Below are 23,543 nucleotides of genomic sequence, written 5' to 3' on the forward strand. Positions count from 1 at the left end.
AAATGTATTTCATTACATCATAAAATGACCATGTCGTCAGAGATTAAGGAAACATGTTAAACTGATATACTGGCTTTTCTGACAACAATGGTGCAGCCAGTATATTCCCAATTTAATATTTTAATTTTCAGATTTTCAGCGTGCAAATTCTGTTTATGTGGTGGAAAAGGGGTTTAAGTGTAGCTCCTTGTAGATTAGTGTTGTTTCTAGTTGGTTTGGGTCCTCAAATGGCGTATTTCCACCAGCTCTACTCGCCTCACCACGGCACGGTTTAAGTAGCGTTTCCACTAACATAGTACCAGGTGCTATTTGTAGTACCTACTTCGGCGAGGTTCCAAAAGAGTGCCGTCACAGGCTTAGCTATCCGACAAATAAATTAAGCCGACAGTGTAGTTAAAACTAATTAACAATCCTAAAAACGTGGCTTAATCTCCAACAACTACCAGGGAAATGTCTATATTTAACAGAGGAGTCTGGTGTATTTAGGGACAGCACCGCTGATCAGGAGCGGTGAGCGGCATAAACCCTGCTCCAGAGATGTCCAACACAGAAATGAAGCCGAACAGTGCCAAACTGTAGATCAGTTAAAACTACTTAACAATCCTAAAACATGGGTTCATCTCCAATAACTACCAGGAGTCTGATGTAAAGTCACTAGCCACTTGTTTGTGTCTGGGTGTGTCTGGAGGTTGGTTCAGTAAAAAACTCAAAAAAAATGTCACTAATCTAGTCACTAATCTGAGATGTTTGCTCAGTGACATGGCTCTCAGTCTCAAGTGTCTGAACTCCTAAATAACACGATCCTAGGTTAATCTGTTTGCTGATGAATGAAATGTCCCACCCCCTCAACTAAAATGTTCTTGAGGTGATGGAGGAGGAGCCAAACGTTAGCCAAAAGACAACATCACTGACAGCAGCTTTACAGTCAAAACAAATTATTCGTTGTGTTGGAAAAATCTGTCCTAATACGCTAGTGCATGAGATTTTAAAAGCCAAAGGTTAAACATATTTTGAGTTTTGTGTACAGTTAGTCTAGAAAGCAGTCTAACCTGCAAGAATACATTTGCGACTGCAAACACTGGAAGGTGAATTTTGTAGCTGCTTATGATGCAAAGTTTGTTGATTGGCCATTGACTCAACCCTTGGTTGTTGTATGACACATTCCAATGAAAAATCACAAATGGGGACATTGAGCCCATTAGCCCTGAGAATATAAAAGTACATGGCTTTATAATCACAACCCTGATGAATATATTACAATGAGCACATCATGGATCAGATGCAGGATTTAGGTTAAACCACTTATTCATAGATTCTATCTTTGGGTTTACTCCATCTCCTCTTTTCCGTTAAGAAACTTTGAATGCAGCACCTGCATCTCCTTGATCCATTTCCAACTCGAGGCATTTTGTTCCAGAAGTAATTTCCTGCCTGGAAATATTGCTTGTAGTGTAAAAAAAGAAAGCAAAATGTGTGTTTTGTTAGTCTTGGAGTGCAGCTTCTACAATAACCGTGAAAGTTTTATGTGAATACATGGTCTGCAGCCGAGGCAAAGATCTGCAGTCTCCTGCTGATATGTTCCATTTTCTCTCTTCTCTTTGTGCCCGTCTTTACTTTACGAGTGTGCTGTGCTATCGCCAGGGCAACATGGGTGGATGAGTGATGGTGTCCATTAGTAAACATAGACCCCTATATGTGCCATCGGCCTAAAGAGCCAATGTCTTGAACCTCCTTTCTCTCTTTTTTTTTCACCCTCCCACTCTCTCCTCACTTATTTTCTTCCCCACTCTTCCTCTTATCACCTCCCACCGACCCCCACTTCATCTTTTTCTTTCTCTGCCTTCCTCTCCTCTCGTCTCCATCTATCCTCCTTATGGTTGTTTTTCATAGCTACAGCTCTGCAGTGGAGGGAGGGATGAGCCCATTTCTCTTCCTCCACCAGGCGCTCATTTTTGCGAGACAGTGACTAGAGGATGGGTTGAGAATGTCAAGCATTAGGTTGGGAATAGACCGCTGTTCAAACAAAAGAATAGGCCACTAATATGACAGATGTTGTGTGTATTGCAGAGGAATATTAGCAAACCATATTTTTCCCTTCGGTAGAGTCAACAAATGGGGGCGAGCGGTCTGACATTTGTTGCTTTCAGTCCTGTCGAGATGCAATGTAGAATTTTGCATAAACTTAAATCCTAATCCATGTCTTTATAGATATTTTTATGGTTCATTTTGGCAAGGTTGATTTCATGAACTGGGTTATATTCATTTCTCTTTCACGCCCCTTCAGCACACACTCTATACAGGCTCTCTACTGTACACTGGGGGGAAAAAATGCTAATTTCACTCTTAGCTTTTTCTGCAATTAGTACGAAAAGGTAATTACGGCGGATGCGCAATTAGCATTATGTAAAGTGCTTTTCCCCAGACTTAGGGGCCAATCAGTTTGCCCCTTTACATTCTCCCTTCTGTTGATGATGGGGAAGATGTCGAGCATAAGAGAACTTCCTCTCCCCACCACTCCAATGAAAGCAATTCACAAAAATGAATCGGCTAGAGTCGCATGCTCTCTGCAGTGGGGGTTGAAGAAGTTTGTGCGTCTCCTTTTCATCTGCCTGTGAATATGAATGGAGAAGAGGGAAATCGCTGTTGTACCAGCCGTTACAGCACAAAGCCTCCTGATTGCATTCTGGACTCTGACGTGCTTTTTTTTCCTACAGGGAAACCAAATGTTCTTGCACAGCGTGACTGACTCATTGCATGATTGCCTAAGAACATCCATCCTCCCCCCTCTCCTCCCCATGTTTAAAAATCCAATAGCTCCCCTCTTTTCACATACCCATGCCTCTCAGTTTGCATTCAGATGCATTAGCATTTATTGTGCTGAATTGTAATTAAAGTGTATCTAAACCATTTTTCATGTAAAACTCAATGGATATTGGTATCTAGTAATGTTTTTTTTAATGATCCAGGTGATAATCTTCACAGTTAAAGTATCAAAGTTGTACATATAAAAGCCAGCATAGCTACTAACTCTCTGGTCAAACACCAGCTACTGCATTCAACTTTTTTCCACTGGCTTTCTTTGTCCACTCACTGGTATACTCTTTTGTCACACTCTAATGTAAACAATTTCCCCCCGGCAATTTAATAAAGTATTCTGATTCTCGTTCTGATAATTGCTGCAAGGCTTGTTCTCCATCCTTTAATAAAAACCGGCACCGGGGCGGTGTTTAGCTCACTTGGTAGAGCTGCTGTTGAGGTTACGATCCTCACTCCAGGCGGCCCGGATCGAATCCTGCATTGGGCAGCCCTTTCCTGCATGTCGTCCCATTTCCCTCTCCACTGTGCTATCGATTAAAGGCAATGAAAAGCCCAAAAAATATACTTAAAAATAAATATAATAAATAAATAAAAACCGACACTGTCGGCTTTCTCTTTCAATTGATTAAAGTGGGGTGTGGCCGGTGAAGAGATGTGAGGGTCAGATTCACTACCAGACCACGCCCCCTGCACTGCTCTCCACTCTCCCTACCACCTCCTCTCATCATCTCATCAATCAGTGGAGTTAGCCTCAGAAGAGTCTGTTTAGTTACCCTTTAAAGAGAACATCCTACTTGTTTTTGTTATGTAAAATAACATGAACATGAACTGCTTGAATTCTGTTTCTTTAAATGATTAGGTGGTTTTTCATGAATTCAGATGTCAAATCTTCTCTTTTTCTTTTTTTTTTTTAGGTCTCAGACATCACAACAACACCATAACCAGCATGTTCCAGTTACTGGACAGCAATAAAGATGCCAGGTAATTAACATGCAAACATACATAACATACATACATTTTTTTTAATGAAACTGATACTTCCAAAGCCCATGCATGTCTGTCATCTTTTTATAACATATTGCAATGTATTCTAAGACTAAGGAAATTCTTAAAACTTGTTTGTGACTAATGAGTGGTTTTCCTTTGCAGTTTTGTATTGTATTTCAGTGGAGCTACCGACTACTAATTTGACTGATGTTATTTCAAGATTAACCTTCTAAATACAAGTCTGCACTTAACTTTTTATGGCTAACTATTTAGCCCTTGCTAGCTATTTAAAAAGACACAAAAACTGCAACTGTTCTCCTGTAGGGCAGACAACACAGGACACAGAAACAAAACTATGTTGATGTAAAACCTTAAGAAACCAGAAATAATAATAATTTTTAGGGAGTTATAGGGCAGCAAATTTACCAAACCTGGAATAACTACATTTTCAAAGTTGAAGAGAAAATGTTTGCACAACAGAAGAGTAAACTAAGGAAGATCCTTGACAGTGGGTTTGAAAATTATATTTTTTTCTTTTATATTTCATCTACTTGGTCATACTCTGAGATTAACTGGTGTTTGAGTCCAGTATCAGTAATAATCAGTATGTATATGTATACATTCATTAGTTCCACCTTGATATCTGATACAGTCAAATCTCATCAGTGCACACATCTCCTCCTACACCTAGTTGTTCTCTTAGCTTCTCCTCTGCCACCTCAGCCGATGAACTTGTGATCTTGAGCATTGTTTAACTACTGTCTTTATTGAAAACATAGGCATCCGTTTTGCTATAGAGCAAGATGTGTAAATTTGCTGGTGGCTTGCAGAGAAACGGAGCACGTAATATTCAATGATCCCGTCCTCCGTGCTTTTTCTCCACTGCCATCCACCCATTGCTCACCTTCACATCACACCCATGAAAAAAACCCAAAATCAGTACTGCTTAAGCTAACTGGGTGTATTCTCCTGGAAAGGAAGCAGGGCTGGGTATAGTAGTAAACTGAAAGTGCTATAAAACATATGGCTGCATTGAGGACAGAGTGCTTGTGCAGCAATTTCCAGACAGTGCTGTGTGCCCACTTATGCATTCCTGCTTCTAGATGTGTACCATTATTCAGCCCTTCTGCCCCTCAATCCCTTCCCCCTCTCTGCCCTGCTCTGCCTCCATCATGCACTCTATCCCTTCCATCCCAAATGGTGTCTCTCTGTTCTTAAACAAACGCATTACTAAGCTGAAATATCTGCAAGTACTGCGTATTTCTACACAGCTATTGTTTCAGTCCGACAGTCGGTGGGATTTGGTGAGCTGGTTATCTTGAAGCAGGAGCAGTGTATTGATGCACTTTTGAATAAAGCAGTAGTTGGAGGCTTTTTTGTATGTATGCAACATCACCACTTTTTTTTCTGTAAGGCTTCACAGCTTACACACACACAGGTGTCAAGCTTGATTTAGTTGCTGTTATGATAAATGAAACTTGGAAAGTCACCAGTATACATGTCTGCAAGTGCCAGCGAATTTGCTGACTTTGAGTTGGATGAGCATGTACATTACAGACACTGTACAAAAACTTTTGGCTTTGTCCCTACTGACACTTAGCAAAACACTTCAGCCCTTTAATCTACTTAATAGGAATTGTTAATTACCGTTCATGCAGATTCACAGACATTTTTTTCTTTATTGTTTGTCCTTATTTTTTTTATATATGAAGGAAAGAAGTTTTTATCTACTCTGATAAAGTGCAGATTGTAACAAAGATGGACTCAATTCACTCAACTTTTTCCTATGTTTGTCGGAGAACATTTTCTATATATATTCCTATACTATATTACTATAGTACCACCTTAATGTGAGCTGAGTCGCACCACGGCTACACGAAAATGCCACGACATCCTTTTTATACATGACACACACAAACTAGGGACGAGCAAAGCAGTTGTTTTCAGTGTAAACATTAGTGAAACATTAGGATCAGATTGCTTTGGTACTTACTCCATGACCGTCTTTTTAACTGATCTACAGTTCGGCATTGTTTGGTTTGTTTTCTGTGTCGGACGTCGCACTCATGACTTATCCAGCGCAACACAAGTCTGTTGCCGAGCCGAGTCATGCTGGAACTGTGTAGTGGAAAAGCGCCAATAGTACATTTCCACTTCAAACACAAAACACTCTCTGGCTGGTTTATTCTTTCAGGCTGCTATGGATTTATGGTGGGGCAGGATTGCTATCCCCATAAAAGCACAACTCTCTCCCATGCAAATATAATATATTGGTATTATAATACATTTCTTCCAATAAAGCATCCTAAATTTTTACACACTGAAACTAAATATAATGTGCTGTGAGTGTCCCTCTTGTGAATTTTTGTGATCGGGAAAAAGATATGCCCTTATACATTGGTCATTAACGTAACTCGTGGACTACCTTGCGGTTATTTCATCCTGAACCAAGAGCCACACACAAGTGCGGCCCACTGTGCCAGCTGGCAGGCAGTTGGCAGCCCAGTGTAGGATTAACTGGTACCAGTATGCTGGCCTATAAATAGAGTCTACCAACTGCTTCAGGAAATGAACCATGATGGAGCCTCCCAAAGGCCCACGAACAGGTTGTGCTTTTCATCCCCTCCCCTCTGTCTAGATTTATCAGTGTATGTGAGAGTGAGTTCCCTAATGTTTATCACTCTCTTAGTGAAACTTACTGTAGTTGTGCATTGCAAAGCACCTGCTCTTATGCTGCAGTAGTCTATACAGTATGTGTGTAAATGCCTTTTCTAATTGGGGCCAAAGCCATGTTTCTTCACACTTTTTTTTTTTTTAGAGCTGCTTCTCTGTGCTGACTCACAATGGAGGAAGACACTGCTTTTTTCCAGCACTTACCCTAAGCATTGATCCTCTTTAGTGGAACAAGCTATTCGCTTTTTATGTTTGCCTGCACTTCCGCTTCTGATGGACTCCCGGGATTGATCTCAGCTATGCAGTCATTATCTCAGCTCAGCTAGTGTTAGTTTACGTGGAACCTTTGCGAGAAAGACACCAGCAGGGATGAATGGCTGAAGAAAAGATCCAAGTTTTCTAGGATAAGAGGAGGCTTGCGTGATTGTGCTGTGTGCAGTGTTGTTGTGCAGCACTTTGATGGGCTAAAAGCACAGAGAACCTGAATCAATGTAATCCTGAATAAGGCCAATCTGGTAAAAATGAGCTAATCCCAAAATGAAAATCAATTTACTCTCAAGTGAAATTCCAGCAGTAAAGTGTATTTGCTCAGGAAGACAGAAGCACAATCTGGTCTTGTAGAACAAGATGTGTACCAAAATCTAATGTTTTGAAAGCCTCAAGAACATTATTTGCAGGCGCAATGTGGATTTCGGTATCTTCAGGGTTTTCCTGAAAGGTCCTTACAGCGAGTAGGTGGTGATGTGTTGGGAGCCTTTTAAGTGCTATGGTATACACACACCTCATCATTGGTGTCAGCTGTAGTGTTGAAGGTGTTAATGTATACATTACGATGAAATCATGAATGATGTGATCTACTGTGTGAAAATCATTTAGATGTAGGAGCAACAAACCATTTTACACCGAGACCCTGCTATTGCTCTGTTGTACTGACTTCTACACACCACTGAACAAAACAAAACCATTTTTAACCTGCATGTGATTTCTTTATTCATTTTTCCTTCCATGGCATGCCAGCAATACCAAATTAATTGTTTGTGTGTGTGTGGCACAGTATTGACCTTGTCTGCCATGCTGGCTTTCTCTTAGGGGTAGACATCAGTCCGACTTCACCCCTCATATCCATTCATCTCATCTTTCAGGTGTCATAAATGCACAACTTTCTTGTCTTGAACAAGCTATTTAGAGAGGTCCTGTTCTAACTCTTACTGTATGTATGGATTTCCCTCTTAAAATACAACAGAATAACAGTGGATGAACTTCAGGCAAAAGTGACAGTCATCCATGATGAGGGGCGGCTTCTCTCTGAGGATGAAGCAGTGGTAAGTTGTGTTTTCATCATACATTTCATACCACAGGGCTGTAGGTGTGGTCATGAACGGGTGTTAAAGTCTCTTAATTGTAATATTTTAACAGCAGTATTCTATTATGAAGTTAACAAGTCACCACAAGATATGTTGAATGCACTGCATTGCTCTCAGTGCTTCATATTGAATGAGATGATATAATACATTAGCTCCCACAGATCATATAAAATGTGTCCCTGATTCCCCAATATTTTCCCCTAAGATAAGATGGCTTATTTTTCTAATTCTATTGTCAGTTCTTTTGTTCTTCTATTCTATTTCCAATTTCCTGTGTCTCACCAAGCTATTTAATTCTTTCTAAAAGGCATAAAACCTTAAAATAAATGCAGATCATAAAATATAATGTTATATGTCAAAATAATTAGATATAGTACATATAGTGGGGACTGTTACCATACGTCCACCTGGCTTGGGGACACTCACACAAGCTGCCTGTATCATGACACTGGCACATATACTTGGAAGCTAATGTCAATATTATTCAATATTTCAGTTATTCTATAGCTGAAAAATACCATGCATTAGCTGTGTGCTCAAATCTTGCACTTCTGTTCTTTTTACATTGTCCAAACTGATCAAATACAGCTACATTACCCTTGCCTACTCTCTTGATATTTGTACCTTTCTTAGATTGAGTGCCTAGTTGTTTTTTCCCACACACACAACAAGGTCCCTTCCATATTCATTTGAATTCCGAGCAGGACAAGCACAATTTCCCAACAGTGATTTCCCCTCAAGCAGGATTGTGAGAGAATGAAGCTGTTTGTTTTCACTTTAGACTTGTTGAGCCTTCCTCTTCTCAGGCAACAGGTATCAAAATCTCTGGCTGTAAACAAAGTAGCTTCAGCTCAGTTTTTCCTCTTCTCCCTCTCCGTATTGTTTTCCAGCAATTAGTATGTGCACTCTTTCAAACAATCACAAGATACAATGTTTGTTTACTGTTCTCAATTAAAACTGACCTCCACTTTAGGTGAGAAAGTGCATTTTGCATTGACTTTTTAATTTTTACTCCTGTAAAATGTCCAATATGAGAAATTGTTGTGGAGGCTGTTATAGAAAACAGACAAACTTGAATAGCACCAAAGCTGTGGCTGTAACCAACATGAGAGAGGTAGAGGTAGATCAGTGCTGATTTGTTATTCCTACTGTCAAACGGTGAGGCATTGCTGATGAATTCAACTACATCTGAAGAGGATGAATCAGTATGAATATGCATGAAAATGAAAATATGGACTTAACCGCAGCCACAACAAACGGTGATCAAGCTGGGCAAATTAAATTGTAGTTTAATTCCAATGACTGTAGTTAACGGGCAACTTGCATTACAACTGACAAGCAACTGCATGTAGTGTGTCAAAGTCCAAGAGCAGCAACAAGTTAATATGTATTGGGAGGGATTCAGAGATTTTGCTTGATGAGTCTATTATTTTTTGCTTTGCCTCCTTCAGCATTTCTATCAAGCAAGTATATTTTCTGTCATCTTTACCATCATAGTGCTGTTGCTGTAACTCTGTTGTGTGCCAAATAAGTGTAGATCCTCTCAGTTTGATGAATTTCAAAACATACCGCAGGTCCATGCTGTTTTCCTATGTGGGCAGACAGGAAGAGACTTCTGAAGATCTTGATTACTTTTCTTCTGTCTCACTCATAAAAATATACTTATGTACAGTATATGAAAAATATACATACTTTTAGCACATTTATTTCAAATTGTGTTGCACCTTTTGGAAAAGAAATGGGGGGGGGGCATTCTTTTTCTTTCTCCTTAGAAGCGTTAGTCTCCTTAGAAGCTTTAGCCTCCACAGAAAATGTAGTTTCCACTCCAGCGGCCCAGATAATTCAAGAACAGAGAGGATTTTCAGGAGAACAATTTGATGATCAAAGGACGCACTCCACTTGGGAGGGAAAATGGATATTCTGAAGTGCTGCTCCCTCAGAATTCTATCATTATGTTATAGCCCTCCATTTCTGGAGAAACCACTGTTAATGCAGAGTCAAGTTCACTTGCATTTAGGAGATAATCGTCAGTATCCAAGAGGAATATCTTGTCAAAAAAAGACATCACTCTTGTCAGGCTGTCTCAACCCTTTTTCAGCATGTTTAACATATACACCTGGAAACATGCACTTTTAATACCCAAACGGAAACATTGAACACGATCAACATCTTACGAAGAGTGTACTGCCCCTCTCTTGGCAATAGCCATAGAACAATACATTCTCAAAAGCACGGATGTGTGACCAAGCTGGGACTGTACCTATGAACAGAACCCCAGGAAATTGCCTTTTCTCAAGAAATGGGCATTTGTACGGAGGTGAATTTCACTTATCCATCAACTACCCACGCATATCCCTTCAAAGCCCCTTACTCACTCTACCAGAAACAAAAAGTGATTGAGCATAGAATAGAATGTTTTTTTTTTCCTTTTTCACAAGAGGATGAAATAAATCCTTTGATTAAAAAGGTGACCAAATCTCCTTTTATCAACACCAAGATACTTGGACAGAGGAGAGGACATTTTTGCTTTTTAAAGTGTAGGTGCACAATAGGTTGGGAATTCCCAATAATGGTTTGCTAGTGGGTATGGAAATCTTGCTTGTTTCACAGTTTTATATTGGCTATACCCCAGGGTTCCTATACACAGTAAAGGAACTGACATTAGTTGGTAACAAGGAAGAAATGAAGACAGTGTAGCTACTATAGTACAATTGGGAGGTAGTGGTGCATGGACAAAAGGAAATACAGAACCTTAAATAACTCATTATAATGAACTTGAACAATGTAATATTTTTTGTATGCTGTGTTCTTCATTTGGAAATGACCTGTTAAGCAAAACTATTGGACCTGACTAAAGGAGTGTTTGGTTTATACACAGGCAGTCAAAGTGCTGAACGACCTGGATTTTTGAGCTGTTCAATTAACTTTGCAGCAAGAAGACGTCGGAACTCAGTCAGAACAAGGGCCTTTCTGCATGGAGTTTGCATGTTCTACCCATGTATGGGTTTTCTCCGGGTTCTCCGGTTTCCTCCTACAATCTAAAAACATGCAGAGTGAATGGTTGTTTGTCTCAATGTGGCACTGTGATAGACTGGCGACCTGTCCAGTGTGTACCCCGCCTTTTCCCCTATGTCAGCTGGGATTGTCACCAGCGTTCCCTGCGACCCTCATGTGGAGGATAACGCGGTAGAATGTGAGTGAGTGAGTGAGTGAGTGAGAATTCACCTCTGAAACTTGGGTGCGTGGGTGCTTCTTTTAGTTTTCAGTCATACTTCAACATACTGTTTTAGTCGTCTTGCTTTACTAGCACAATGTTGCTGTTGCGTCTGTCTGTCTTGATGTAAAACAAATTCTGTGTGCAGCATGAGAATGTCACCGGGCGACACAAGATCTAAACACAGCTGTACTGAGAAACACAGTGGAGCTTATGGGCTTAATCATCACTGGTTTGAATCTAACAGATATATGTTAAAATTAAAATTGTACACCAGTGAAACATCTTCACACTATCACATGTTTGCAGTTTGTCATGAAATGCATATTGTTGCTGTCTTGTTTTTGTAGTTTTTTTTTCATCATTGGAAAGGAGCCATAATTCCTAAATTCTTGTTTACCTGATGGATGTGTGATCATAACGGTGGTTCAACACTATCCCACAGAAACTGAGAGCAAACCGAGCAGCATTGACTTCACCTTTGTGTCGTTGCAACTGCACTGAGCTCTCTTCATGTTCATAACATCCACATCCGTACACTGAAAACAAACACCAGCACTATAGTCACTGCCCGCCAAGGTCAGCAACTTGACTCTGGGATTCACACCATCTGTTTGAGCTGGTAGACATTTGGCCCTTTCCAACAGTGGAAACTCACCTCAGAGGGGGACCTGGCATGTTTGCATTCTGTTTTTGTAGGACAAGATGGATAATATTTTTTTTTTCTCAAAGAGAAGATATAAAATGTTGAATGGAAATGCAGGATAGGGTGCACTGATACACAAGGAATCTGTGGGAATGTTCTCAAATGTTGCTGTAGATACAGTACAATAAGTTTTTACTTGCTAGCAACCAGAAGGGGGCAGCAGGCCCCCTAGTTGAATGTAATGGTAAAAAATGGAAAGTCACATTCACAGGTCATTTAATCTCTTTGTTTTTTATGGGTAGGGCCTTTGGAGCCGTTTTCGTGCCTCTCTCTCAAAAGAGAGGGAGAGATCCCTTCTCAAAAATGAACAGTTCTCGTCTGCTGCCAAGAATTTCCTTGTTCGTGCATTTGTTGTGAGGCTTCATAATCTTACAGATATTCTAGGATTTAATGAGTGAGGCTTTTATGGGTCTTCATAAACAGATTTTTTTTAAAGCTATATTTAACTTTCTGAAATGTCTTTTTTGGAGCAACGCATGTTCTTGCGTCACTGAGAGTACTGTAGAAGTTTAATATCTGCAGACCTAAGCTGTACTTAGGATTCCACTCTTTTTTTAACTGACTGTATGGATGTAGGCCATGCTGTTTCTTTTATAGCTTATGCACAGACTTCCTGTTTCTTGCTGTGTTTGCTTGTGGGTTATACAGTAGTTGATGTAACCCAACCACAGTTTACACTTCACCAACTAATGCTAGAGTCATGAATCATGGTAGTCATAAACAGAGTTTGCATACTCCAGCAAGATTATAGTCTTGTGTTGAAAGCCATCTGGGTACACAAGGGTAATGGGGCTGATGGTAAAAGAGGTTTTCCTGCCTTCCTCAGTTCACCACCACCTCCCATCACATGTCATGTTTTTTCTTCATGACTCGAGCACTTTCAAGTTATATAATGGAAAATGACAGGCTGAAACCAGCGGTGGAGTGATTTGCGGTTTTTAGAGCGGAGATGGAGGAAAACAGACCTGCTAAAAACACTGTAATATGTCATGTTCTTTTGAGGCAAGGGGAAGGTGAAGGGAGGTGGCGGGGGTCTGGGGCCACATGGAATGATTTGGGTGGTAACTGTAAAAGACTTTTATTTGTTTCGGGCTGCACACCTGCCACTCGTCAATCTCTTGCTTTGCCCTCTTCCTCTGCACCTCTAATCTTCCCTGTACTACTCTTTTGTTATGTAACCGCTGAGATTGGATGTGCTTGAGGTCGCACGGGTGGCACAGGTAATGGAACCAGTGGCAGGTCAAAGGCAAGAGAGGGAAGGAGCTGAGTGAGCGGGGATTGTTTTTTGCTGGTCCAACAAGTCCTGACAGAGGTGTCGTATATCAAGAGCTGTCTTATTGATCTGTCTCTATGACTGGCTGTTTATAAACAGCATCTATTTGTCACATTCTTTTAAGACGGTGTAACAATAAAAACATTATATATGTGAGTTTAATAGAAAGCTTTATTGACTTTGCAGGAAATACAAGATAATACAGTGCTATCCTGGTCAGGGCATTATTTTAAAACATGCATTAGAAATGTCGATATTCAACAAGCACAACAAAATACTGCCAGCTATGTCTTAAAGATATTTGTAGGCCCCCTCCTCCAAATTGCCTGCCCACACACCCAAATGACATGACCTAATTGCTCTTAGTTACTGAATTAACAGGTGAGTCAGCAGATGTCTTGGTTATTTTCCCATATATGATCTGGAACCCAAAGTACTTTCACATGCTGCTTTTAAGATGCTTAGGTGTCATGATTGTCCACTGACGAGTACAGTTTAGCTTGTCCTCCATTTTCACAGCAAAACATAACATCCCAGTCTTTTTTTCCCCCGAAGTGCCAAGAGACTATTTAAATTTGATTAAAGCTACGCCCCTAACAATATAACAGGTTAGTTAGTGTTTACTTGCCTTAAGGCCCAGAGAAAGTTACTATTATACTAAATGCTGTGGTGCATGTTTTAATGGAACTGTAGCTCCTGCCAAAGGGCAACAGATGGAAAAGGTGGTGTGCAGGGTGGGTGGAGACTTTGGTAATGGCACTAACTCTGGCAACAAAAATAATGTGCTCTTCATATAAAAAGCAGCAGTGTAGCTCTATTAAGTTGAATGGCATAGCTGTGTTTGTATCTCTTTGACTTCATTGCTGAAAATTCTGTCTTACAAGTTGTACTGACAAAAAAAGCCTGAAAGCAAGCTTAAGGCAATCATTTGCTTTCTTATCAGTTTTAACCACTTGGCAAACACTATTGACGTTGCACCTGTGTAACTGCAGCTCATGAGAACAGGGTACAGACTGTGCAGTGGGACAATCTGTCAGTGCTTCCCAAGTGAATGCACTGATCTGTGATTTTACAGTGTATCACAAGAACACAACACATGTTGTAGCTGTGAGACTAGTCTCTAACTATATACCTCTCAACGTTTCAGACACATTCGAGAGGCATTATTCTTTAGTGATACAAATTAGGTTTTTAATGTACACTACTGTGCAAAAGTCTCAGGACCCCACCAGCTTTGTGGTTTTTATGTCTGTCAATTGCTGATCATTGGTCATTGGTATTTAGATTGGAATTTGTGACTGAAATGCTCAAGCATGTTTTGAATACACCTGGTATAACAGTCAGATTTTTTTTAATTTTTTTTATTAGAAATATTTGTGGTGTGGTTAGTTTCTCACAGGCTCAGTATCAATAACAGTAGTAGCCAAATTGTTTGGGTTGTTGTGGCATTGGTTCCATAAAATACCTGGGTGGCGGTGTGGTGTTCAGTTGTGATGTATCAGTAACATACTACATATGTAGACCTTGTTTCCTGTAAATTCCTCATGCATAGGAAAACTATTTCAGACTCCACAGCTAAAACAGCACTTATTGTAAGTCGCTTTGGATAAAAGCATCTGCTAAATGACATGTAATGTAATGTAATGTAATGTTAAGTAAAAGTAAAGCATCTAGTAATTACAGAACTTATAAACAGTTTATGGCTCCTGTGAAAAATGGTCAGTGTAAATGTTATAAATATAATGATTAAAAATAATTTTTCAGTTTAGTAGTTCAGTTTCCGCTGTTCTGATAAGTAATCATACAAACTTTGCACTCCCTCCATGGTAAATATTATACAGAACAGTATATTGAAACACGCTTTATATATTTACATATATTATCTCAGAGCATAAACATAGGTAAATATGGAAGTAATATTCTGGATTGATGGCTGTAACTTCTGTAACTATAAAGGTATTTGTGACACATAATCATATATAGACTTTACTCATGACAAAAACAGAATCACTTTTATATATTTTAATGACTATCACCATAGGAAATGTACAAATTCCATTTAAAACAAGGGGATTTATGTTCGGAGCAATTAATTGCTTTGCGTAAGCAATAGCATGTTATTATTGCTAATACATTTTTACAGTATTGCCCAGCCCTACAGTATAGTTACCAGCTGAGTTTTTATTTCTGTCTGAGGCCTTTCACAGCCTGCAGATAATAATTGAAATAGCATTTTTCTGCAGATAAACTGCAGAAACCAATTTCTTTTAAATATCACAACGTCACATCAAATATCCTGTGACCCACACTAGCTCTTGGAAGAACATCTTGTTGAAGAACCTCATGTCCTTTGTTGGGAAACGCTTGATGTGTTTTGTGTTTCCATGGTGACCCCGCCGCACAGCACATAAGACAATAATGAAAGCTCTCAAAGGCCGCAGGGGCATCACAACAGTGTGTGTCCTCAACGTTTCAGCTACCGTGGCACTTGGAGGAGTTACACAACCTGACGTTCACCCTGAGAATGTTTCCTCCCCCCATCATCCTGGGGCTTTTGAGACCAGCGAAGATTGGTCTTGCTAGCAAAGGGATGACACATGAAATGACAAAACTCCTGTGTCTGTCTGTCAGGCTTGGTCTTTATCCGACTGACATTTGCTGGCTCAGGCTCATCCAGGCTCTGGAGAAGCCAGGGATAAGAGTCAGACACAGATGGCTTTCCCTTTGCAATTCAGTCTAGCACAAGATTCAGAACGATGGGGAAGGTTTCCAAATTGTCATCCTGTTTTTTACAGACCCTCAAATATATTTTCCTCTACAGACTGGAACCTTCACATACTGTGGCATTGTGTTTCGGTAATATGCTGTCGTGCTGTGTTTTATGTTTCATCTGTGCTGACCCAACCTATTGGTGATTAAGCCTTGATAGGGCTGTTACTTCAGCAGAGACGTTTCTTGTCCTCTGAGTGAGTCAAAAGAACAATGCGAGAATGTCTTGTGCCATTTAAAACTGATGAGCCAAAGCCAGCATGAAGGAGGAGAGGGGAGGTGTAGGTGTTAAATTGATTGGCGAGGGAAAAAAGCATCTGCTTTGCAGTAGCTTAACAGTTGCCTCAGAAGCACGCCTGCTATTGTTTCCAAACAAGAATACCCACTTCTGTGTGCCGAGAAGTGTCGCCTTCAGAAGAAATGAGAGAGAGGGATAGAAATTGTTGCATAAGAAACATTAAGAGATGTTTTTTTTCTGTTTTTCTCAGCTTTCCAGGGCCCTAATCTATTTTCCTTTTTCAAAGCCGCCTCAACTCCTTTTCTGTTTTTCATGCAGTTCACAGTTAATACGTGGGCAGAGAACAAAAGGCAGGAGATATAGGGCTGGAGTCAGCAGCTGATCCGATGACAAAAATGGCACCAAGGCGAGACGATCCCAGGTGTAGTCATGACTCAAGTAGCACTCAAAAATAGGTGGGTGTGATGAGGAGGGGGGGCATCATGGGAGCTTGTGTCCTCTCTGACAAGCTGCCTGTCGTGTGCATGCTACCTGACAGCAGGAAAAGCAAAGTGACAGGACACCTGACCTTTCTGACCTCCACCAAAGTGAGATAGGACGCAGACTTCCACTGCTGAACACCAGTGACATGAACGTACACCTTTCCTCTCTGCGTTTATTTTAGTTAAGTGGTAGAACTGTGAGAACTGAAAAGGCTAGAATACTATTGTAATACATTAGTGTATGCAGTTTAAAAACCCCCAACAAAAGTCTTTTCAAATCGGCATCGACCTTTTTAAACAAAAAAATCCGATTCTTCCTTCTGCAGTGTTGAGACTGGCTACAGATTGAGCTTGTTGATCTACTACACTGATTATGGGATACCTACAAGCAACTACGCAAAGCTGAATCTAATTAATTGCAATGACCTAGTAACTTGTGTCCATGGTCTTAATTGTTGTTTGTTCGACAAACAAAAGATTGGCCACCGACTGGACTGGAAACTACGGTTGAGCTGATACAATTCTCAGTCCAAAATGACTGGATAAGATATCAAAGAAAGAAAAAGGTAAAATCCAACATGATAACTTAACCCTAAATATGGGCAAAATGCTTCACTAAACACTGGCGACATCCTTTGAAGAAAGATGTCTGCCACCACTGTCATGTCTGCCAAGTAATTGGAGCAATATAAAGCTAATGCTAGTAGCATGGAGTTCATTTTCTTACTTCAGATCCATATACCTTTATTTTACACACATAACTCATTGATCAGAATCATAAAAATGGTGTAAAAACATCTTGAATAGCCAGATAGTATAGATAGATATATCACATACAATCAAAATTATATTCTAGCCATAATTCTCACAAAAAGATTAAAAAGATAAAAGAAAAATTTGAAAGTTGAAGTAAATGTCTTTAGCTGTTTGTCTTTGACCCTACAAGACTTCTAAGATGATTATGACAGAATTATATACATCGAAAGAGTCTATAAATATAGAATGTTAATCTTTTGATCTTGAAACAACATTTGTATGGAAGACTAATATGTTGTGCAAGAATGGGTCATCTAATTGTTTCCCTACTGTTGTATGTTTTACAGCAAATAAAGATAGAATCTGATTGTATATAGTGTTCTCATGCTTGTCTCTGCCTCCTGTTTGTTCATTTTTACATTTACTGGTTGTAGTTGTGTGTCTGCACTGAAGTCAAGATCAGTATTGTTGTCACTCTGACTCCCTCTCTCCCCCTCCTCTCTCTGCTTCTTTTGCTTTTCTCATGCACTCTCCTCACTCCCTCTACAGAGTGACATTTATTAATTAAATATGGTGTACTGCCGCAGGATGTGCTTCCCTTTCCACTATCTTCAGACGCTAATAATTACATTGGCATTTAGCTCCGTGATAAGCCAAACCTATGGCCTTTATGAAATGTTCCCTGGGTCCAGATACTGAGCAAAATATAGACTGATGCAATGCTATATATCGATCCATCGCATTTATCTTAAGAGAAGGGGGAGCTGTTCATTAGCATGTTTTAAGAAGCTTACAGCAACACCTGATGTTTATACCATTAAAGGCTGAAACCCTTGCTTGAAACCTGTCGTGTGCATTTCTGCTCATATGTGAGCTTTGCAAATGGAAGTAGAGCTGATTTATGAAATGTACTACTTTTTTGGAGTGATTTATTTATGTATTTTTATAATACGATGTAGACCTAAAACTGTGTTGTGAAACTTTTAAAGCTGATAAGGGTTATGCATAACCTTTGAATATGAACAAATGTCCATTCATTAAAACCCATTGCCAATTAGAATTAGTCACTTTTGCACATACACCAATTAGTGATAGTGATTTGTCCACTACAATTAACCCATCCTATTACACACCAGTAGTGTACACACACAAGCCAGCAGCAGTGGGCAGCACTTATCTGCTCCTGGGGAGCAATGGGGGATTGGGTGCCTTGCTCAAGGGCACCTCTATGTGACCCTCTCTCTCTCTGTACGGCGCTGTGATCATGAGTTTGGCTTCTACCGAGTGTGATCATGTGATGCATTTTTTTTGGTGAACATTTTAGCTTGGTTAACAGCAATCAATCCATAATCCCTGAATAGCTGCCTCATTATGTGCCTGTATGCCAATCACATTCTGTTTCCTTCCCCATGCAGCTCCAAGTTTCCTTTATGTAGTCTGGACAAGAAACCTGTCATTAAAAAGGCAGCACCACATGACTCTCTGTGTTTCTCAGTTTACAGTTGTTTAGATCTCGTGTCACCCAGTAACATTCCTGCACTGCTAATAGGAAATTATTCATTTTATGTTGAGACAGATGGAGATGACGGCAACATTGCGTGACTAAAGCAAAAATGGCTGCAAATAGGTGTATTGGTGTAGTGGTTAGCACTCTTCGAGCCCTGGTTGGAACAAGCATTGAGTTTGCATGTTCTCCCCGTGTGTGCATGGGTTTTCTCCGGGTTCTCCGGCTTCCTCCCACAGTCCAAAAACATGCAATATCTGGATTAGGTAAATTGGTCTAAATTGACCATAGGTGTGAATGTGAGAGTGAATGGTTTTTTGTCTTTATGTGGGCCCTGCGATGGCGAACTGTCCAGGGTGTACCCTGCCTATCGCCCTATGTCAGCTGATGGATGAATGGATGGATGGATGGATGAAAAAAAAAACACAGACGTTCAGGTGTTATACAGGATAAATGCTCCTTCCCCCCTCATGTCCCTGCACTGCCACTGTATCCACACAAACACTTTTAGATGAACTTTTGATTTTGCTTTGCTTAATTACTTTGCTTCAGGTGGTCCAATCAGCCCACTACATTGCAAGATTATTATCAGCTTCAGGGATGCATCAATTGATGCTTAAGTCACAATTACTGTAAACATGTGTTAGTTTGTAAAAAGCTCCCCTGCGTTGGTTACATTTTAATGAGATGTCAGCAAATAGCTTGTCATCTCTTCCCTCACTTATCTAGTATCATTTTCCCCTGTTTCCACTTCTCCTTTCAGGAACTAAAAGGGAACACGAAGAGGTGTCTTTTCTTTCTTGATTTGAATAACAAAAATGTTAATATTGCAGCAGTCGTACCTTTGTCTTCCACTTGACTAACGTCACTTCTCAAAAAGGGCGATACAATTACTGTCAAGGTAGAAGAATATAGTGATTCCACAGAGCCGTGCGAGGCAGACATTTCAGGTTTGCATTAATAATCTCTCTTCAAATTAAACTTGTTCTTATCTGAAGTTACCAGTGAACGTTGCACTGAAAACCATCTGGGCTTAAAATTGGACCTCGGGACTTAAAGGTGATTGTTAAGTATGTCATATTGAGTACCTGCAAGGAGTTCTTTTAATTTGGTCAACAGTTTCCATCCACTAGTGAATACTTATCCCTCTGTACAACTTGCTGCTCTGCTGTCTTTGTTTCTTAGTACCCAATTGAGTGAAGGATAAATGTCCAAACTGAGTTGACAGAGATGCTTAAATGAGGCAAATCGATATAAGTGGCTGACAGCTTTATTACCTGTATGCGACTCTCTGCTTATTCATACAGCATGCACACACATGCTTTATTTCCTTAAATACTGTGTGGGAGATGTAATATTTTCTATTTGTGCAACTTCATTATAATAGCTGTCTCATCTTTTTGTTTGTGCTGTTTCCATATATTTGCAAGGTGATACATTTCATAACTGCGACAGGAAACCCAATATTGTCTTGCCAGGTGGATATAAGTGGTATTTGTAGAACAACTGTGCGTCTGGAACAAGCTGGAACTATCAAATAACATAGCACAGTATGTTACCATGTTATTTGATCTTTCCTATCTTCTCTTTCTCCCTGTAAAGCAATATCTTTGCATACAGTTATATCAGTGCCCGTGTTAGGTGGACTAAATCAAATGTAGAGCTTATTTGTCAGAACTGTTGCAGAATTTTCACGACAGGAGTCAAATCTCATAAATTGCAGTTCAGACAGGGTGTACAGACGAAATGTTCTGACACATAATGTGTATTAAAGTAATACATGTGTGAAGTTCATTGACAAGATTTCTTTATTTTAGAAATGTATTCCTTTATTCTCTTTTTTTACTTTTTTTCATTCAAAAGTTTTTTTTTCAACTTACAGCTGTTATTTCTCAGCTATCTGAAATGTTTCAAGTTTAGCATCAATGTTAGTCGAATGTAGGTGGTTCGTTACTTATAAGATTATATCTATGGAAAAAAAAACATTATAATATATAGGATTACTTCAGATATTGGTAAAACTGGAAAAGCTTATGTGTTTCTATGGTTTTTGAACAGATGGTAGCAATATGAGCATAGTTTTTAATCTCAAAATATATTCCACATTATCCATCACCACCTGATAGCCCCAGTGAACATCTTTAAATGTCTGGATTTGTGTAAGCAACACTTCAAAATTTTAGAAATGAGCAAGTAGAGCCAGTAAATCACTTTTTTTGCTCTTACCACAGTATCTGACCAAACTTTGGCTGCTGACTTCTCAAAGGTCGAATAAACTTCAGCTGCAAACAAAACCTCCCATTCAGCTCATTTCCTCCTTGATGGCCATTTTCCTTTGTTTCAACCAAATACATTTCAGTTGGGGTTTAAAAAGACGACCTAAGCACAAAAGATCTCACTCACGCCCAAGGTGATTCACAGCACCTGCCTTCCAGTCCAAGTGTCCAGGTACACAGTTGTGTTTATTAGCTTAATTGTGCATAGTATCTAAAGGTCATCGCCAACTGTGATGCATCGCTGCCAAAATGGCTTCCAGGGGACACAGATTCAGATGAATAAACACTGAAAACTGCACCATCTTCCACCCCTCTGTCCTCATTCTGTACCTCCCAATGTGCAGGAGCGTCACATTCAGCTTTTTCTGGCCTCGCACAAGCACTTGTGACTGATGGGCATCCACTGGTGCACACCGCCTCACTGACTTCAATTTCAGCTGGCAGAAGCAGCCGATTCATTTGCTCTTCACTCCGTGTTGCCTCTTTTTTTTTCTTGCAATAGTCTATGTTTATTCAGTTAGGATGAATGATATGTTTGTCCACCAGTGAATTAAAACATGCAGTATATCCATATAAGTACAGCCTTCTCTGTGATGAATGGTATTTGACTTCTAAAGGCAGTAAACTTCCTCTGTTAGGCTGTAAAGGCTGATTTAATGAGAGAGTGACTTGAATGGATAAGCAGTTATGGCAGCAGAGATCGTTGGGAGGTGAGCTGAATGTGAGATGGATGATACACTGTTCATTATCAGTTATGTAATGCACTTTTTATAAGTCCGTACCTGTGGGGCCAACGGACTCTCGACAAAAGATGCAAGATCGTAAGCTCGTGGACATGTAGTCACAATGTAGTGAAGACTTGAATATTTGCAGTGCAGGTTGTGTGTTAGGTTTGTGTTAAGTTACAAGAGAAGAAAGATCCTTGTATGCTGAATGCCAGTGAAGATGTGTGATGTGAGACTTTTATACTATGTTTACACATTGAATGTGTTTAAATGCCATTTGACTGAGTTATTGTAAAATGACTTCACTTCATTTCCCCAGGCTTTGTTGGGAGGAGCCCATCAGATGGATCTCACGAAGTTTCGACACACACTTTGGGACATCCTGACAAAAGGAGACAGTGTCAAGGTGAGCTCCATTGTTCAAAATTTTTCCAACACCCCCTCCTTTCTCTCTGTCTCTGCTTTTTCCACCTTTTCCAACGTGTATTTTCAATTCGTATGCCTCAATCCTTTATTCCGTGGATTGTCCCACTTACTCCAGAAACCAGCAAAGCAAAATTCATTGCCTCACTTACCACACTTTCCACATCAAATTATTCACTTTCTGTTGGAACCTTTGTGACATACAGTAGTGACTATTTGTGGATCCTATAATTGTTGGAATGGGCTCTTCCTGGAATTTGCATTTGTCAAAGTTGTTTTTTTATTAATAAATTTACTTTTAGTAATTATTTTTATTAATTCTAACCGGTATGTAGGTCAGTATGTCTACTGGTGCGTCACTGAAGTCCTTTCTGAAATAACTTAACTTTTGGGTGATTTTCCATAAAATCGGTCCTCACAAAATATAATGTAATTATAATATGGTAATAACCTGACATTTCCTGTAGCTACAAAATAAGTGTTATGTTAAGGCATCGTCATGTAATTAACATGCTGCAGCACTGAACAGGGAGCATTCAACATAGACAGGAGAGCCATTAGCTTAATTTACTACCTAAACCGCAATATCATTTAAAAAAATGTATCCAAACCCGTCTTCAGGGGTCTGATATCTTAAAGTGTGTTCCTAATGTAACTTTAAAGAGCTGTTAGCATGGTTGTGAGCTCTAAGTCTTTGTTTTAAAACTGCTTTCTTGATCATCTGAAGTGTTTATGCATCAGTGAGCAACGGATGTGAGGTGGATGTGTTTGCTTTGTTCTTTAACCTAAAGTTATCCATAATGCCCCATGTCTGTGTAGATCACAAAAGCTGAGTTGTTTTCACCTGTGTTGTTGAAAAAGCAGGATTTAGCTTGACTTGGTTACTATAATAGTGTGGACTGTGAGGACAAGCCTGTGGTTGGTTGGTTGATGGTGTAAATCTATACGTCAAAGTGTACCAATGTTGAAGCACTGTGCATACATCTTACCTCTGAGTGAATGAATGCAAAAAATGTTGCCGTTCTGTTACACGTTAATCAAAGTAATCAACGTCTTTATCCACACCTAAAACCAGCTAGAGAGTTTCATAAACACAGCTTGTTTATGAAACTCTCTAGCTGTAAATATTGCTGCTGGTGATTTGTGAAGCTTCTTAATTTACCGGAGTGTGATTAGATTTATCTCAGGTTTGTATCCTACCATGACACCCTCAGCACAAATTACAGCATAAAACCTTTCTTGGGGTTGTGTTAATTTAGAGTCCCTAAACTGCTGGGCATATTTCATTCTGAGCACAGATTTATAAACCACGTTTTCGCCTGTCAGCTACAGCCAA

At 39.7% G+C, this 23,543-nt stretch overlaps 1 protein-coding gene across 1 annotated transcript in view; it reads left to right on the top strand.

The window, feature by feature from the left end:
* The window catches only part of LOC131455812 (glucosidase 2 subunit beta-like), a 115,555-nt gene that overhangs the window by 16,361 nt on the left and 75,651 nt on the right, over window positions 1–23,543 (top strand). The window contains exons 7-9 of the mRNA XM_058623618.1: window positions 3,732–3,798; window positions 7,721–7,799; window positions 22,104–22,190. Coding sequence (XP_058479601.1) covers window positions 3,732–3,798; window positions 7,721–7,799; window positions 22,104–22,190 — 233 coding nt within the window. The remainder of the gene's footprint in view (window positions 1–3,731; window positions 3,799–7,720; window positions 7,800–22,103; window positions 22,191–23,543) is intronic.

This window comes from Solea solea, chromosome 3, assembly GCF_958295425.1.
Source record: "Solea solea chromosome 3, fSolSol10.1, whole genome shotgun sequence".
NCBI lineage: Eukaryota > Metazoa > Chordata > Actinopteri > Pleuronectiformes > Soleidae > Solea > Solea solea.